This window comes from Accipiter gentilis, chromosome 16, assembly GCF_929443795.1.
Source record: "Accipiter gentilis chromosome 16, bAccGen1.1, whole genome shotgun sequence".
NCBI lineage: Eukaryota > Metazoa > Chordata > Aves > Accipitriformes > Accipitridae > Astur > Astur gentilis.
This window is the reverse complement of record NC_064895.1, coordinates 24,251,445-24,269,861: the sequence shown is the minus strand read 5'-3', so window position 1 is coordinate 24,269,861 and position 18,417 is coordinate 24,251,445. Positions and strand designations below refer to the sequence as shown.

Below are 18,417 nucleotides of genomic sequence, written 5' to 3'. Positions count from 1 at the left end.
GTATTCATTGAAGTCATAAATTAGTAGAAGTCTGTTAACTCTTTCCAAAGGAAATGGTAAAACCAGTTTTTCACACCTGCCTTACTTTTGGCTGCTGTTAAAGTTCTCTGAGATGTTCCCGATTGCTGACTCTTCGCTTTCTCAGAGCGGTGTCAAAGCAGCTGGTCATATATCTTGGGTAATTGGATTTTGCAAGAACTGAAAAGACAAACCACTCCCTTTTGGGTGCCTGGGCACATACCTCCCAGCTTGAAGAATGCAAGCAGCCTTGGCCAGCTTGTAAAGTGCGAGACTGATGCTGCTGGGTTCGGGGTTTGGAAGTACCGTCCTCGCTTGTTGGAGATCATGGTTTGAATATCTTTCTAAGCCCTCAGGAGCACAGATTCACACTTCTTCCTTCTGGGAGCAGCATGTGTGTGTGTGTGAGTGTTGAAGTGTGCCAGCCTTTGTGTCCTTCAGAGGACTATTGCTTAGGTTGGGGAGGTGTTTGAGAATCAAGGGGTATTCAGTCTTGCCATCGTAGCAAAGGTTCAGGGAATGTGTAGAAGCACAACTCCAGGTGCCGAGGGGAAGAAGCCTTTTACAACAGGTGTCTGCACCTTGATGTGATCTGGTCTTTGGCCCTTCTGACTTAAAAGGTAGCTAAGGTGCCACCTTTTAATTCATCTCTACCTGGTACTGTATCAAGTGCAAGTCATTTAACCTTTCCAGATGGGTTGTGTTGGCTGTGTCTAATTGTGCTTGGCTTAATTCCTACTTGTTACCAATGTGAGATGCGAGGCTGGCTAGATCAAAACAGAACAGTAAATAATACCTATCTTTAGGCTAAAATTGGAGACCTACTTTGTAGCTGAGGACAGACTGAAGTTGTGGTAGCAGACAAAATGACATTATCACAGGAAACCCTGAAAGCTCATGACAAACACATTGCAGGACTGTGGAAAAAATTAGTGACCAAAGCTCTTCTCTTCCAAAGCAGCCTTGTGAGTGAAAGGTGTGTTAGGAATTGCTCGTCTGTTATGATAAACTACTTGCTGTAAATTGCTGGCTATCGGAGGTGAGCCAATACGAAGGGAGGCAACAGTGAACATGGCAGAAAGTTCAGCAGACAGCTCTCACCCCTTACAGTGGGTGCAGCCTGTAAAGAAAAGATTATTACTTGCTCATTGAGCTTTTCAGCTGTGCGAGATACTGTCAGTAGTGTCATCTTTGATTTATGAAGGGCAATACATTAACTTGACCAGATTTTGATAATGGATTTTTTTTTTTTTGGTCTTTAAAGTCTCGATCTATTAAATACAGAAGAGCAGAAGATGCCTTCTCCATGAGGAGGAAAGATACAAACTACGCGGGTGTGATTCATCTGTGTGGACTCCTGGCAAAGGTGGCAATCTGGCAGTTTTGTGGGTGTGTTTTGTAACTTGTTTTGTCATTTTGCAGTGCAATACCTTTATTGTCATCTGCAGGTTCCTCAATGTTAATCCAGTTGGGCAAGAAAAGGAGGAGGCTGATGCCCAAGGTTATTTCTTCATGGGAAAACTGAATGAATCAGAGCACTCGAGCACCACTGGGTAAGACCGTAAGAGTGGGACTGGGGCACGATGGCAGCAGATGAATGGTTGGACACTCGCCTGTGGTATCTCGAGGATCTCTGGCTGCATTAATTTTGCTTACAGTAGAACCCAGACTTCTAAAACCAGTAAGTACTATCGCAAAACAATGTTCTTCCAGAACTGCTTGAAAAATATCAGTGGTTTGTGAAATTGGTTCATTCGTAATCTAAAATGCACTTAATTGCTTAGGCTGTATTTACTTTGCACTTATTTCCTCAGTTTTATATTCTCCTTACATCTGTGGAAACAATTAGATATCTTAGTTATCCTCTGAGGTTTTTGCTTGTAGCTTTGTTACTGGTCTCTAATCACAGTGTTGTCACTTTTAAGAAAATCTGAAATTTTCTCATAGCTAAAGTTACTGTAAAGATCACTCTCAGCACTTGCTTTACTTAAATTCATATTTTCCAAGTGTGGTCCCTTTAAAAATACAAATAATACGATTCTGTATAGTTAAGACCTTTAATTTTTACCTCTGGATGACCATGTTGAAGACTCTAAAGTCTCCTGCTGTGCAGCCTTTTTAACTTGCTAGGGAGCAATGGCAAGTGATCATATTAGGGTGGTTTATTGAGTTTTAAGCCAGCCATGTAGCATTCGAGCTCTAAAAATAATAGATTAGGTTCTGTAAAAACAGATTTAATATTTTAAAAAAATGTTAAATACAAACAGTGCGAGTTTGCAGTGTTTGGGGAAATATATTTGTCCAGCCCGATGTAATTTTTTTTTTTTTTTCCAACAGTATGTGCTCGTAATTTTTGTGCAGGATACTTTGGCCAGAGCCCTTGGGTCCACCAGTCTGGGGCTGTAGTTCCCTCAGTTGTCGCTGCTTGAGCTGAGCCCTCGGGTAGCTGTGAGCAGGGCGTGCCAGGCTGCCTTGCAATGCATCCTGCCAGAAATTAAAAAGCACAAAAGAACTTGGGGTAGTGGAAGGGAGGGATAGTTTTGTGAGGTTTTACAAAACACTTTGATTTTAAGCCAACAGAAGTCACAGAGTAAGGGCTTTGAATTTAAGGTTATGATACATTAACCGACATGGATTACTTTTAAAATACATGATCAGTTTACCCTTTTTTTTTTAGTATTTTAAGAGGCTCTTTCCTTTCTCGTAACCACTGTCTAGCCAGTCATTCCTTACTCTTTCCCTCCTGTTGAGGGTTTTCCCCCACCCCGGGCTGCTGTGACCAAATGAAATGAGCTGGAGAAGGAGGATCAGCAGCTGGTGACGATCTCCTGAGTTGGGTGGGAGATACCTGAGGGTATGGAATTGCCCTCTTACTAGAAAGTCCCTTCCACCCGATAGGGTTTTGACAACTCAGCTGCTCGCGTGCCTGTACCCTGATGGAGCAGAAACATCTGGAAGAGAGGGGTAACGTGTTTAGGTTTTTTTAAAAAGGAGGCAAAGTTAGTAGCCTAGTGCCTTGCAAATGTGAATTAATCCCAGCAGGGATGGGTGCATGAAGGGGCAAGGTGTTCTTCATCCAGGGGATGATTTTCAAAAAAGTGTCAAGTTTTCAACTGGGGTGTCTTGGATTAACAGCTCAGTTGCTTTTTATGGACCTTTCTCCAAAAAGAGAAAAAAAAAAAAAAAAAAAAAAAAGTGCATTGCCTGAGTTTGGACCAGATCACTGTCTGATACCCTGCATTCACACTGTGTGTTCCTATTAATGGAAGTAGATAGTTTATGATTAGTTATACATCATCCTTTATCTAGATAAAGTACCATAATTGGATGCTGTGGAGGGAGAGGAGTAGCTGTATATGCTTTCCCGTGGCCTTATGTCGGTATATCCATATTTTTTCCCTAAAGTGACGGTGACTTGCTGCTGTATTACCTGTTTTGCTCTAAGTTTCTACTGCTGCATAGTAGTTACCTTGGCACATTCTTGCAGTGGTGAGACCGGGTGGTTTCCATGATGAGTCAAGCAATGCAACTGAGCAAGATCAGTGTTTTGCTGGTAACATGGGCCAGTATCTTGGTGAGCCTCAGATACCTGGAGCTGTCCCAGATTTCTGCCTCACTTAAAGGTAACAGCCCTAGGTGGAGTTATATCAGTGATTAAATACCAAATGAATATGAATTAATTAGTGATGAAACTTGACGTGCTCAAGGATTCCCAGCTGTGAAATGGAATTAGGGCTAGGAGCATAGAGTAAACATTTAATGACTGCAAAAATCGGAAAAGAATTCAATACAACCCTTTGCTTCAAACCTGTAGGTGTTTCCCAGCCGCCTCCTGTTCTTCGGCAATATTGATCCGAGTCTTTTGGTTCACTTCTCCTTATCCATTTTATTTCCTTAGAAGAGCTAATAGTTGCTAGCTTTAAACCCAGAAAATGCTTTTATTAATACCAGTTGAATTCAGAGACTGGCACGAGGTTCTCCTTTAGAGCTAGCTTAGAAATTCAGTGCATCGATCTGGCTCTTCCCTTTGTGATCTTTTTGTAATTAAGTAATAAACCTGCAGATATCAAAAGACAGTAAGGTGAACAAATGTCACAGGTGAAGGGGGCAGCCACCTGTGTGCCTGGTCCTTTGAAGCCATCAGATTGCGAGAGCTTGGAGTTTCTTGGATAGAAAAACACATCTCTGCTCCGTCAGTGCAGGACCCCTTCTGTTTCAGCATCCTCTGTCCTGATCAGTATGTCTTGGGGAAATCTGAGTGTCTTATATCAAAGCACGGTGATTTGTCCAGCCTTCTCCTGTGTGCATCTTCTGAAAACCAGCCATCATCCTGCTTTTGTCACCTTGCATCCATTGTATGGATTTTATTTTTTTTTAGTACATGGCTTAATCTACTTATACATCCAGTGATAGAAGGTCAATGTCTCAATTCTGTTGAATCTACAGGAGCTGGTTTTTTTGTTTGGTTTTTTTTTTGTTAGACATGTATGGCATCTAATAATCAGATGTGATAGAGTGCATCATTTTTTTCTTCATTCCCTTTACTGGATTATTTTCCTCCAGTAAATATGCCTGTAACAAGTTGCATCCCAGGATATTAAGCTTCTACCAAGGACCACAGGAAACTTCATGGGGGGAGCAGAGGCCTGAATACTTCTGCGAAGCAAATAACGTTTCAGTCTGGTCCTTGTTTCTCGGATTTGGATACCTGAGCCCCAAGGGCCCAAATTTCCTACCTCACACGCAGGTCTCATCAGGAACTGCCCAAGGAGGCAGAGTAGCAGTGTGGAACCCAGTGGAGGTGAGGCTGTCTTAAATCCCTTCAAAAGGGAACCACAGGCTGAACTGCTTTAATAAGCTCTCCACCTTGCAGGTTACAGTAAATTATTAATGCAGTAACTTCCAGTGTTGGACAGATTATTTTAATTTTTTTATTTTTAAGAAAAGGTTCAAAAATAAATAATTCTCATTAAAAAACTTAAAAAATATCTGAAAATTGCCTTGCAAGCCCAGTAAGGACAGTCTTTGGGATGGGTTTAGCTGCTCTCTTACAAACTGGACTATGTTCACAGGTGAAAACAGATATGTCTAAAATTCTTTAACATCTCTTTCTTGCAGGAGGAAAGCAGTAAATGGGAGGCGATGGATGTGAGGGTAGCCCACTGTCTCCTCTTTTGGGCTGTGCACTTTCTGGCCGCACCATGTGCTGCTCTCGGGGTGAGTTTCACTAGACCAGGTTGCTGAAATCCCCATCCCACTTGCCCTTGAACACTTCCAGTGATGGGGCATCCACAACTTCTCTGGGCAACATGTCCCAGTGCCTCACCACTCTCATTATAAAAAACTTTCTTCCTCATCTGATCTAAATCTACCCTCTTTCAGTTTAAAACCGTTGCCCCTTGTCCTGTCACTACAGGAGAAAACACTCTGAAGTATTCGGTACGTTCAGTAGGCCAAGCAACCTCCAGCGCAACCCTTGGAGCGTTAGAAATCTGCTACTCAGCCTGCTCTCCCCCGCAGTAACAGTGCAATTTCCAGGGCATTGCGTAGCCAGGCTTTCCTTCCAGACTGGCAGGGTTTGGCTGGCTGTAGATGATAGACCATTTGACCACGCAGTGATGGAAGCTGTTCTGGATTACGACTCGCAGTCCCAGCAAGTGGTCCTGCCTGCGGGAGCCGGGGATGCCTACCTTGGGATCGCTTCCCAGCTGGGAGAGGAGCAAAGCAGCCATTGGTGTTTGTACAACTGTACGTTCATCTTACGGCAAAAGTCATATCGATCACATATCCTCATCAATAAGTTGCATGTTCTCATCAACGTGAGAAATACTGGAGAGCTTAAGCCTAATGCAGGCTTTTTGACTGAGGAATAACTGCTGGAGGCGTGTGTGATCCTGTCCACTAGCTCAGTATGTCATTTCAGTAGAAGGGTACAACTGAAGGATTAATGCAGAGACAAACTGTTAGTAGAGAGTTCTCAGTTGGTCCGTACAAGCAAGGGGCCATGACCTTTGCATTCTGGACCTTGAAAGGACTATTTTGCCCTTGAAATCTCCTTTCTGGTTTGTGCCAAGGAGTCATCTTTTATTTGTTTTAACATTCAATCTACATTACACTTCTTATTTTTCAGGTTGTCGGTAAGGAATCAAAGACTGGTTATCAGCAAGGTACGGTGAATAGCTATGTATCTTTGTTAATTCTTTGTGAGGTGTTACCAGTTTTCAATACTTTACACCCTGATACTCACCTCTTGGCCCATGGTCTTACACCTTATAACAATATCTGCTTGATCTGTTTTTCAGATGACTGTATAAATCTCATTCCCTGCAAAGATAACGGAGCTATTTGTATTCAGCCTTGTTCTCCCTCCTTCCACGGGGAGACAAGCTTTGTCTGTGCAGACAGAAAGTGGCAAATGTTCACAGACGCCTGTGCAAGCCTGGATGTTCAGTCCCTTTTTCAGGTGAGGTAACTGTTATGCATCTACGTTAGCCTATGCTCCTAATTTCTAGCAAAGACAGCCCCTCCCTCCACACGCTTTCAGTCTTGAGCAAAGGGAAGAAGATGGGATCCTAAAACACAGATTACTTTGATAACAGGCTTTGACTTCATCATAAATGAAGCGACAGGAAATAAATTTGGGAAATTCCTGTGTAGAAACATAATTCAGAAATGAAGGTGCCTTGTTCACTTGGCTAATGTTCCTCATGTGAATCTAAACCAGGACAATGATACACTAGGATGAACCTGAGAAAAGAGCAACACCAATATCTGTAATAATCAGATGATTCACCGTAAATTCTCCCCAACTACAAAATAAAGAACTTCATTCCAGTCACTTTAAGAATAAGGCACTGCATTTAGTTCTTGCCCCTTCCTTCATGTGTGTTGTACGAGCAAGACGTTCTTCTCAGGTGAGCTTTGGTCCCTGGTTTCAGGCCATCCAGCACATTCATTGCACAGCCCTGCACTGTACCTTTTGCCTGATTGTAGCTGTAGCTTCATTTTCATTCTCTCCATTAATTTTCTCAAATTTATTTTCCTCCCTCCAGAGGATTTCTGAACGTGATCTCCTTCCAAGCTCTGGAGGACATGTTAGTGTTGCTGGAGGACGCCTTCCTTTTGTAGGGGAAGGAAAGCCAGTGCATGGGAGGCCTGGAGGTGGAGCAAAATATTTCGGTGCTGATGACCATGGGAATAGTAACTGCCGAGCTGATTTTTCATGCATCATCCCAGATATCCTGTCTTCCCCAGCCATTCCAGGAAACATTGCTGATATAGTGGAATTGCTAAAGAAGATTTCCCTGCTGTTATCAGAGAATGTCAATAGAAAAAAAATGCAGGTATTTACTTTTATGGGCTTCAGGACATGTTTCTGAGCTTACCAGAGCATCCATACAATGTTTTGTCCTTATAGCCACTATCCAATGAAGTGGTGGCTGCTAGTCACAAGGAGATCACCCGGAAAGTTTCCAGAGAGGGCCGTATTTTGTTGTCAGAGAAACTGTTTGACCTGTTCATGTATGGTGAAAATACTCTGTGGAATTCACTTTAAAAACAAAATTGTTTTCAGGAACTGCTGTTACAGACATGGGAGAGCAGCACAAGGAAGAATTAATTTTTGAAGCATGGCACCGTAGGGAAGGCAGCCTTGGAGATGCTGACCCATCATGTGTTGTCATGTGTTGCACAATGAAAACCGACATCTTTCCCTGATGAACTCAGAGAGGTGGGGGAAGAAATATAGGGAGGGTGATATAAAGCAGATGTGCATGGCAGGTCAGCATCTGGAATAAACTTAGGTGTCCTGATTTTTGCTTTATACTTGCTTCCCTAATCATCTCTTGAGCTATGATATGAAAAGGATAGGACAATTCTGGTAGTGACCATGCCAAGGAGATGTTTGGGTTTGACTGGGATGGATCATGGGAACCTGTTCATTGTCAAAGAAGAATATTCCTTTTATAGAAATCACTCTTGAATTAAATGAGCCTTTCTGAGGCTCTGCCAGTGGAATAACAGCTGGTTTCTTTTAACATAAAAAAAACCTTTTTTTTTTCTTGTTTGTTTCAGAGTTACAGCAGGATAGCAAACCATATTCTGAACAGCTCCATCATTTCCAACTGGGCTTTTGTAAAGGATAGAAACGCCAGTTCAATATTGCTGGACTCAGTGAATTTATTTGCAGGGAAACTTCTTCTAAGGAATGGGTCGGAAAGTGTACAGGAGCACTTCATCTCTATAAAAGGCTACAGCATATATAAAAATACTTCAGGAAAGAGCTTTGATTTTTCTATGGAGTTCAATAACACAGGAGATATCACTGGGCATGTGGTCATTCCAGAAGAAGAGCTTTTGAAGTTACCCAAGACTTCCAAAGCCATCAGCATTGCACTTCCAACGCTTGGAGCCATTCTAGAAACCAACCGGTTGGACCCTGTTTTTGTGAATGGAATGGTGTTATCGGTGTCTCTGCCAGAAGAGCTTCAGCATATTTTGCTCATCTTCGAAAAGGTGAATAAACTGGAGAGCGTCAAGTCTCAGTGTGTTGGGTGGCACTCTACTGAAAGGAGATGGGATCACAGGGCATGCAAAATGAAGTCTGACAACATCAGCAGTGTTGTTTGCATCTGCAAGCATCACCGTCGGACATTCAAATCCTTCTCCATTTTGATGTCCCCCACCGTGCTGCGAAATGCAGTGCTGGATTACATTACACGCGTAGGGTTAGGCCTTTCCATTTTCAGCTTGGTTCTCTGCCTTGTCATCGAGACTGTTGTCTGGCATCACGTTACAAAAACTGAAATAACCTACATGCGCCATTTTTGTTTGGTCAACATTGCTACATCGCTTCTCATTGCAGATGTTTTGTTCATCTTCGCGGCTGTTGTGCACAATACAGCCCTAAACTACCAGTTGTGTGTAGCAGCCACTTTTTTCCTTCACTTTTTCTATCTTGCCATGTTTTTTTGGATGTTTACCCTGGGCCTCTTGATTCTCTATGGATTATTATTAATTTTTTTTAAGATAACGAGATCGGTATTCATAGCTACAGCATTCTCTATTGGATATGGATGTCCCTTGGTCATATCTATCCTCACTGTTGCTATTACTGAACCAAAAAATGGGTATTTAAGGAGTGGAACCTGCTGGCTCAATTGGCATGAAACGAAAGCCCTTTTGGCCTTTGTTGTACCCGCTCTGGGCATCGTCGTTGTGAACGTGGTGGTGGTGGTGGTGGTCGTGGTGAAGACTGGGAGATCCGCTGTTGGAGAAGGCTGCAAGTCACAAGATTTGAGCAACATGATCCGAATTAGCAAAAACGTGGTCCTTCTGACACCTCTTCTGGGTCTCACCTGGGGGTTTGGATTAGCAACAATTGTCGACAGCCGCTCTCTGGCATTCCACGTTACGTTTGCGCTGCTGAACGCCTTCCAGGTAAGCTCAGTGAGACTGAGAATAGCACGTCCTCAGACTCTGCTGAGCTTGGGATAAGGTAGCAGACCTAGGAGGGTCTGGCAGCTTGAGCTGTGCATGAAAAACAGGATCTAGGCTTTCCCTTCAGCTTAACTACCTTACACAGTGCATGCAGTAGGCATCCTGCATTGGCACAGTAGATGCAGATGGGTAATGGAACAAACTAGTTGGTGTGAAGTGGGATGAAGAATTAAGATGACAAATTTATGTTAAAGTACACTGCTTAATGTCCAGTAATTGCAAAGATGTCTCATCGCTTAACAAATACACAGGAAATTCTCACTTGCCATTGAAGATGATTTTATTTAACTCATCAGTACAGACATGCAATGTTACCTGACATACTGTTGTATGGCCAGTCTGCCCTAGCTCTTCTTGGCTAATACTGCTTCTAAGTGGGTTGAGAAAGTCCTGGTATGTACCCATCCGTCCAGTTCGTAATGAGAATTAGCATGGGTTATATATCCATTCTTGACATTCCCAGACAGTCCGTGTGACCTGGGTGGATAAACTCATTTTGCGTATTGCTGTTATCTGAGTCATATGTGGTGAGATCTATTACACTGACAAAAACAGTATTTTTTCCATCCTTAAGGAAACGACATCTAGAAGCATTTCAGAAACGTCATGTGGTTATGCTGGTTTTGTTAATTTTTTTTGCAATTTTTTAGGGGTTCTTCATCCTGTTGTTTGGAACACTTCTGGACAGAAAGGTACTTGGGTCACTTCAGCACTTGTTCTAAATGATATAAACATTTTCTACACTTTGAGAAACTCTTCCCTTTAATTTTTTTTTTATTTTTTTTTTAAATCTACAGACAAGAGAAGCCTTAAGGATGAACTGGATTTCATCAAAGTGGAGGTGTAGTCTAGCAAAGGTAAAGTTTGGGGTTTGTTTTTTTTTTTTTTTTTCCTCCCTTAATGGCTTAATTTAAAATTTATACCAACTTACACACCTTCTTATTTGTATATGGAGAGAATGGAACCAGGCACTAAATCTTACCTAGTTTAAAGCTTTTCTGAGGCAAGTGTTTGCTGAAGGAAATACAGGTATCTCAAAAGAATGTTCAGATTATTAAGCTTCTAAATATTAGCAATGGCAATCTGTAGATTTTTATGAACTCTACGTAACCTACTGTTCCTGTTACGAAATTAAAAATGGTATTTTAATCTGATCTCTTCACCTGTAGATATCAAAGCCCTCTAGGTAGAGAATGCCTATGACTTTTTTCCCATCTGTAAAATATATCTACTTTAAGGTTACTGACTAAGTAAGGAACAGAATTAAGAGTCCAAAATCCCAATATAATGACCTGTTTGCCACCTTCACAAAAATATGGATCTGTACGACAGCAGGGCTGCTCTAGGATGTCAGAGGATTGTTCCGCTTCCAGCTGAATGTCAGCTCAGCATGGAAACCATTTGGAGCCCAGCCAGTACGTTTGGTGCTAATCAATGTTGTGTACTCAAAAGAGCTTGAGTTTTTTTAAATATTGGGGCAATTCATTAAAATGAAATGTTTAAACCGTAAGGAAACAACTGTGTTTCAGCAGCTTCCTAGGAAAACATAGGCAGAATTGATGTGTTGACATCATTGAGTTAGTGTTTCCTACCTCTGCTGGAAAACTTTTATCTGCTGTTTGTCAGATTTCTTTTGGTACCAAGGCTTTAATGGTTTCACACTGTATTTGTAAAAGGGAATCCCCTTCAGCTGTCTCTCAAGAGTCGTCTGCAGTGCTCCTGCTATCCACCAAAAGAAGCTGTGTCAGTTCAGTTTGAACTTTGGAACAATAAAGATATTTCCTTACTTTTCTCCAGTTTTTTTACTAACCAGTCCTGATTCTAGTATTGAGAGCTGCAGAGTGTCTTTTAGTGACAGTGTGTCCAAATGTCCTTGGTTTCTGAGGAAAAAATAGAGGGGTTAAGGAAACGGTACCTCCTCTCTGCTGTCAGCATCGCCTGGTGTGCTTTGGGTCATTCGGCGCAAGAGAGGCTGCGTGTTTGTAGAACTTGTGATTCCTCTGCATCCCTCCTCTCCAGTTTGGTCTTCAGTTGTGTCCAGCACGGATATTACGTGCCAAGTTTAAATGCAGTGCAGAAGGTCCTCTCAAAACAAAACAACCACAGAAAAACCATCCAAAGAACCCCAAACAAACCCCCTCCCACAACAAAGCATAACCCAAAACAAAGCCCCAAAATGAAAAACAAATAATGAGACCCAACCCCAAAACTTGTGCTAAAATTAACTATTTCCTACCTAAGAGAGGGGAAAAAAAAAGAGAAGGCAAGTGTTTGAGATTGCTCCATATTTAATAAACAGAGGTTACAACTCCTGCTTTTACAGATCCAGGATCCAAATAACAGTGAAGAAGTGAAACAACAGGCTGTAGGTCAGGATTGAAAGTTAAAATTCTTTCAAGTCACTACCAATATAATATTCTGGAAAAAACAGGTGCAAATATCACTAATCCCATGACTCAGCAACATTTACTATAAAAGTATTAAGTGATCTCACTGGGTAAAACTTGATGTGGCAACTATGGCTGCATGTGCCCAAGAACTTGGGTCAATGTCACTCACCTGGGTGGAAGAGACCACATGGAGGTGTTTACCATTGTGTAACAGAGAAGAGGAAAATGTTAGTCATCCACTTTTGTAAACTTGGATGTAAATATGGAACTTGAGTCATGAGAGCTGGAAAAGTTTGTCACACCTGAAATGATTGTTAAAAAAAAAATATTAAAAATCTTGTTTCACAGAGCTTCAGAATGGGACTGTGCATCTGGGGGTTTAATGGTGAGTATGTAAAACATCTAGAAGGGTTATGCAGAGTTTTGCTTCAAGTCTCCTATTTTCTTGTGACTCTAAGAGCCTTTTTTCTGGGTCAGATTTTAAGACGATCATCTTGTGGCGTTTCTCGCAGGACTCTGAGGCACCTCCTGTTTGAAATGGAACCTCCACCTACATGGACGATTACATCTAACCTGACCTGCTGATGTGTTTTCTCCTAGTCCTAGCAGTGCACAGTTGTCTTCAGTGGATCTGACCAGCGAGAGGAAAAGGAGCACTTCTTACACAGAAATCCTGGTTTGAGATGAACCAAAGTGGCTGACCGGCTTGGAGCGTGGACAGCGCTGTCTTGGAGCGTGACCGTGGGAAGCATCGTGAAAACCAGAAGAGAAAAGGCCCTGAACCTGCTGTCAGGAGCAGGAAACCATCGGTGTTGGTGCAGCCCTTGGAGGAAACATGAAGGTTGTTTCTTACCTTTGTGAAAACTGCTCTGAGGAGAGTTTGTCCTCGGTTGCCGTTTCAGTGCTTCAGTTTCCTCCTTCTTTTTTTTTAATGTCAGTGCAATAAGGAGCTGTACAGCATGTGGAGCTGTTCTAAAATTATTTAATTTTTAATGCGATATACAAATGTTGAGTGTTATCTAGCTGGTTTTGGCTGTCTCTGATCTAAAGTGATTCTATTAGGTGGCACTGTATTCATCATTTCCATTTGTCATCCCTGACTGATGGATGACGTAACTCTGTTTCTGCATTACAGCTGTTCTCTCCATCTCAGTACTTGTGTGTCAGAGAAATTGTACAAAGCCCTTTTTCGGTCTGTCAGGACAGAATTTTCATTCTTTTTCCAATCCTGCAAGAAGATGATAGAGATAAACAAGAAAGAGCACTCTGCAAATAGTTCGTTTCCCTCTTTAGATGTGGGAAAGCAAGCTTTGAATGTGCTTCAGAGTTGAATCAAGTGGATGGAGATCTCCTGTGCACTGTGCTAACAAAGGAAATGGTTTGTCCGTGTGTGATGGTGTATCTGGTTTCATTAGAAAATCAGTCCTTGGTCTGAGAAACCCTTTCTAATGAAAGCGTTGATAGAAACATTATTGTCTCTTGTCAGGACAAATTGATGCTTTCAAATGGCAATAAAGTTGAAATTTTGTCATCATTTCTAGTAAGTGGTCCTTATTCTCCTCTACCAAAAAAAGCAGATAAATGCCCTTTAATATTAGCTGGTATTACTCAAGTCAGAAATCACTCATCCCCCTGTGGCTTTACGTACATTTGAGATATAGAAGATTTAATTGAAATAATGCTGTTTAATGTCATCAACATCCCTTTACTGAAGGAGAAAAATACCTTGGCCAATGAACTGAGGGATGTGGGGCATCTGACAGGTATTATGGAAAAACTCACAGCCAGATGTCTCGTGGGGGGAGAAGCTCGGGCTCTGGAGGGGGTGATCTGGAGGGCAGAGCTCTGCCCTGGGCCATGAGACAGTCCTTGTCCCCAGGACTCTGTTGCATCCTTGCGCTTTCCTCTCCTATCTTCTTTCCTCATAGACTGTAGTCTTGTTACAGGAGACTATCCCTGCTCTTTTCATACAGCACATTTGCATGTTGGAGAGCTTTGATCAGGTAAAGATAAAATTGGGCTTATATGCTGCTGTAACAAATTTAAAAAGACCATTCCCCCAAAGTCTGCTTCTTGGTGTCAAGCAGCATCTTCTGTGCTTTAGTTTCTTTCTCTCCTTGAAGCGCTTAGAGGGTTTTTTCTTTCCTTCCCTTCGGTTTCCTCCCCTGAAGTCCAGAATTTTTCAGCTTCTCCTGCCCAGCCAGCAAGAAGGCTGGAGGGGCACAAGAAGTTGGGAAGGGACACAGCCAGGTCAGCTGACCCAAACTGGCCAGAGGGATATCCCATACCATGTGACGTCATGCCCAGTATGTAAACTGGGGGGAGTGGGGCTGGGGGAATCATCGCTCGGGAACTAACTGGGCATCGGTTGGCGAGCGGTGAGAAATTGCATTGTGCATCACTTGTATATTCCAATCCTTTTATTATTATTATTGTTATTATGATCATTATTAGTTTCTTTCTTTCTGTTCTATTAAACTGGTTTTATCTCAACCCACGAGTTTTACTTTTTTTTCCCCGATTCTCTCCTCTGTCCCACTGGGTGAGGGGGGGAAGTGAGTGAGCAGCTGCGTGGTGCCTAACTGCTGCCTGGGGTTAAACCACGACAACACTAGAACAAGTTCCTGGGCAGAACATTAATTTACCTCAAATACCTCAAGTTTTATGTTTCCTTTCCGGAGCCAGGCACTTTTCCCCCCTCTTTTTCTCTCTAGCACAGGCATCTCCTTCACAGCTGGTGGATCAAAAGAGAAGAAGATGCCAAACCAGCAGAGTCTTGGCAGGCTGTTAACAAGGCTGCTGGCTTGCCCTATAAAATGGGCTTACGGTAGATGTTGGCCTGCACCACGAGGCTTGGCACTGCTAGCTCCAGGCACGCTTCCAGCCTGCTGTTCCCGGCTCCGAGAACCGGTGGGTTTTTGACCTGTGGTCCTTCGCAAAGGCGTTGCGTGGCTCTGGGTCCGGGTCGCGGCTTTGCCTTGGTGAGAAGTGTCGCCATGTCCTGTGGTCAGTCTGCTTGGCTTTAGGTGTTAACAATACACGTTGTTAGGCAAGCGGGGTTTGTAGGGTAATATCCCTCCTGCACTTAAACCCGATTTCGGGGTTATGGGGGGGAAAGCACAATTTTGGACATCCAGCACTTTTTCACCTCTGGCCCCACAGTGAAGATGCACCTAAAATCTCTAGTGGGTGTGCTCCTGGGAGAGAGCCCCGTGGGAGCACTGCCTCCTTCTCTGGCTCCAGTTTCAGTGGTTTTGTTTAGGCTGGTAGTACTATGTAAATATATTGTTAGCATGTCTGTGAATGCGATGGGGTCAAAATTATAAACCCAACAGTATTCCCCTAGGTCAGATGTCCTATGGGCAAGGTGATGCTGATGGCTTGGTTTACGATTTCTAACATCATCTGCGCTATAAACCAGATTTTTTTGTTTGTTTTCATTTTCCTGAGGGGGACATAATCAATATTGAATGCCACTGGACTTTTATATTTTTCTGTTATCTTTTGATGTAATCAAATCTTTCCATGGTTTTGCTCTGAACACTGTAGTTAGAAATGTTTTTCTTGAACGGCTTCCATCTGGGCCTAACAGAGAAACCTTTCTAATGGTGTAAAGCTTGTAAACTTGCTTACGTGCAGCCTTTGTTTCAGGTCACATTTAGTTGGATACCGTGTTCCTTCAGGCCCTGAAGGTTCCCATTGTACCCGAAACCCAGTCCGACTTCAGTGATACCTTGAGGCTAATTCAAGCTTTGAAAAAAGGTGCATGCCTCTTCTGATCTTACAAAAATAGTCCTTCTGTCACTGCAGCCACGTTCTAAGGTTGTTCTTTTTCACAACTGGAAAAAGACATCTTGGGTCAATTTATTTACTTAACTGCAGCCAGTAAATGGAATTGTGCTTCTATTTGCTCAGCAGTGCTAAACTTGAAAAGCCCAGTGCTCTCTTGCTTGCTTAAGCATCAGTGTTTAATTATAGCTCTTCAACCCACATGAAAGATGTACTTGTACCCTTTGGGTACTTTTGTTTCAGGTTGAGAGCAGTAATAAATCATCTGTTTGGGCTGTTTGAAGATTAAGCGTTGAACAACAGATTGATTAGAAAAATCATTCCAACCCTTGGGGAGTACAAGTTGAGTTTTATAGTTTACTACTTATTCATGCTGCAGCGTCTCTGGTCAGGGAACAGGCAGACTATTACAATTACTGGGCTATTGGAAGTTTGAGCTATATTTAGCTTGAATTTGTCCGGCTTTAAATACCCTGCCTGAAGAAGGGTAAGTTAGTGAGTTTTCCTTTCTTTGATGTTGCTAAACTAGGCTTTCAGTAAACACTAATTATTGGTGTGAAAGCAGTTCTCCAGCCTGTGAAACGCTCCCTTCTGGCCTTAATGCTCGATAACTATCCCAGCATTGTTATCAGCAGCCAAATGTGAATTTCTAGTATTATAGGTGACCATCCCCAGGCAGAGCTCTCTGCTTTGGCTGGCTCTCCGATGGCAATTATAAGGGAAAGGAAGGTGGGGTAATAGCATCGGTATACTTGCATTGGTGCCAACCTTTTTAATAAACCCTGCTATTCATTAGTAGTATCTTTGGCCCCCATCCCTGCTCACGGAGTGTTTTTTCTTGCAGAAATGCTCTATTGACGTCAGTAGTTAATCCTGACTTCTTGTGGTACAAGAGAGCAGAACTGGACTTGGGGTACCACGCACCTGTTTAAATCAACATCAGATCCATCACACTGCTGTGCGTGTCTCTAAGTGATTGCTATTTCCACGGTTAAGGATTAATTTTTTCTGGGTAATGACACTACTCGTGCAGTCTTTTTTTCTGTCATGGCGTAGCTGAAAATCTCCTACATTGCCAGGATAGTTGGCTTGGGAGCTCTGGGGCAGCCTGGATTTCTTGCTTAGCTTCTGCATTATTACAAAATGTTATCTTAATCTCTGCTCGCTGTAGAGAGCCCAAGGTATTCATCTAGCCAGCCGGAGAGGTACAGCAGAAATCCTCTTGTTATCTTCTGTACTGCAAGTTTAGGAGCTGCTGGGCATAGCAAGAATAGGGCAGTAGAATAGAGGATTTTGACCTTTTTATCAATAAGCTGTAAAGCCACTAGAGTATAATGTGCGTCAGGATCTGCCAAAAGATCTATTGAAGACAAGACTTGAAGGCTGACTTTGAAGTGCGCTGATTAGCAGTAAAATTCCCACTGACTTTAAAACGAACTGCCAAGCCGTAAGTGTCTTGAAAATGTCTGCTTTTGGGAAAAGGTTCACTGATCCATTTTTTTTTTTTTTAAGCTTTTAATTTTTAGGCCAGAAGAAACTGTTGAGATTAACCAGAGCCTTCTCCTCTCAGATGTGATCAAACCACCCTTCAACCTTCTTTTGGGCAAGCTAGATAAATTGACCTGTCTTTTTCCTTTCAGAAGAGGAGTTGTAGTATTGAATTTGTATTGATTTCCATTTCTGCTAGCAGACAGAAGAATAAATTTAGTACACAAATGCATCCTTCAGGTTGCAAGCTGTGTTAAACTAATAGGAATTAGGGTCCTCTTCCTGTAATGAATGTGTGTGAAAACCCACAAGAAGAAAGGAGAGTTGAGACAAAATTTTTGGTTACTGAGACTTAAGCTGCAAATACAGGAATAAAATTAGTGGTTGACATCTGAAACGGATACAAAACAACTCAATCCCTATGTTGGCAAAGAAAAAAGCTACAAACCTTCAGGTTTTTTGACTGGCTCATGGGAGGTTTTGTGCTTCAGCAACCACTCCTTGAAAACCCCACATGGGACCTGTTGCGATAGCCAGGCTGTGGCTGGACGCGGGGTTTTGGCCATCAGGCTGTCCCAGGAGCTTTGTCCCAAGGCATTGGGATGTCTGGGCGTTCGGTGTGTGGTGATGAGATTAGCAGATGCCTCGAACCGAAAGCAAAGGGTTGACGCAGAAGGTGATGCGATGTCCAAAAGTTGCTCTCCCAGGTGATCTGGAGCTCTGCAGTTGTTTAGCAGCAGCAGCAGGCAACCTCTGTGTAGGACACTTTACTACAGATGGTTTCAGAGGAATAAGCATGCAAAATGGGATGCTGCTGATGAATACAGGATTCCTTTTTTCTAAAGGAATGTTTCCCTTCGTGCTGGTCACAATCCTAAATTACTTGAATTATAGAGCTGTATAATAGCTGGCATGTGTTCCTGATCACTTGAGCTACTACAGGATTCTTAAAAATAAACGTGCTTTATGGAAATGGCACTTAGAGCCAGAGGGGAGAAAGGAGATGGGCCGAGTGAGAAACACTGTCGTTGCTTCCAGCTTTTCTACGAATACCAGTTTACAGAGAGGTGAAAAAATGCGAAGGAAAGCTGTGTAACTCGAACGAGCTTGACTTTCAGCTGAAATATGCCTAAAATACAATTGTTCTGATGAAGGAACAGTCATCTCTCTCCAGAGAGTAGCTGAACCGCTGTCAGTCCTAATTTCTCCCAGTGTGGAAATTCTCTGCGGAACC

The 18,417-nt window shown here is 42.6% G+C and overlaps 2 protein-coding genes across 3 annotated transcripts in view; one reads left to right on the top strand and one right to left on the bottom strand.

The window, feature by feature from the left end:
- Positions 1-18,417, bottom strand: part of TNFRSF21 (TNF receptor superfamily member 21) — a 1,117,265-nt gene that overhangs the window by 175,842 nt on the left and 923,006 nt on the right. The window lies entirely within an intron of this gene.
- LOC126046267 (adhesion G protein-coupled receptor F4-like) lies at positions 5,161-13,597 on the top strand. Its single transcript, XM_049818449.1, has 8 exons — positions 5,161-5,235; positions 6,149-6,185; positions 6,321-6,481; positions 7,071-7,361; positions 8,092-9,456; positions 10,167-10,208; positions 10,314-10,373; positions 12,507-13,597. Exons 1-8 carry the CDS (start codon positions 5,161-5,163, stop codon positions 12,510-12,512), a joined length of 2,037 nt encoding a protein of 678 aa, XP_049674406.1. The 3' UTR covers positions 12,513-13,597.

What these genes read in the sequence shown, in the direction of transcription:
- LOC126046267 (XM_049818449.1), top strand. Translation starts at nt 5,161, where the DNA reads ATGGATGTGAGGGTAGCCCACTGTCTCCTCTTTTGGGCTGTGCACTTT. An exon ending in TCAATAGAAAAAAAATGCAG is followed by an intron (nt 7,362 to 8,091) that starts GTATTTACTTTT and finishes TGTTTGTTTCAG; the next exon opens with AGTTACAGCAGGATAGCAAA. An exon ending in CGCTGCTGAACGCCTTCCAG is followed by an intron (nt 9,457 to 10,166) that starts GTAAGCTCAGTG and finishes GCAATTTTTTAG; the next exon opens with GGGTTCTTCATCCTGTTGTT.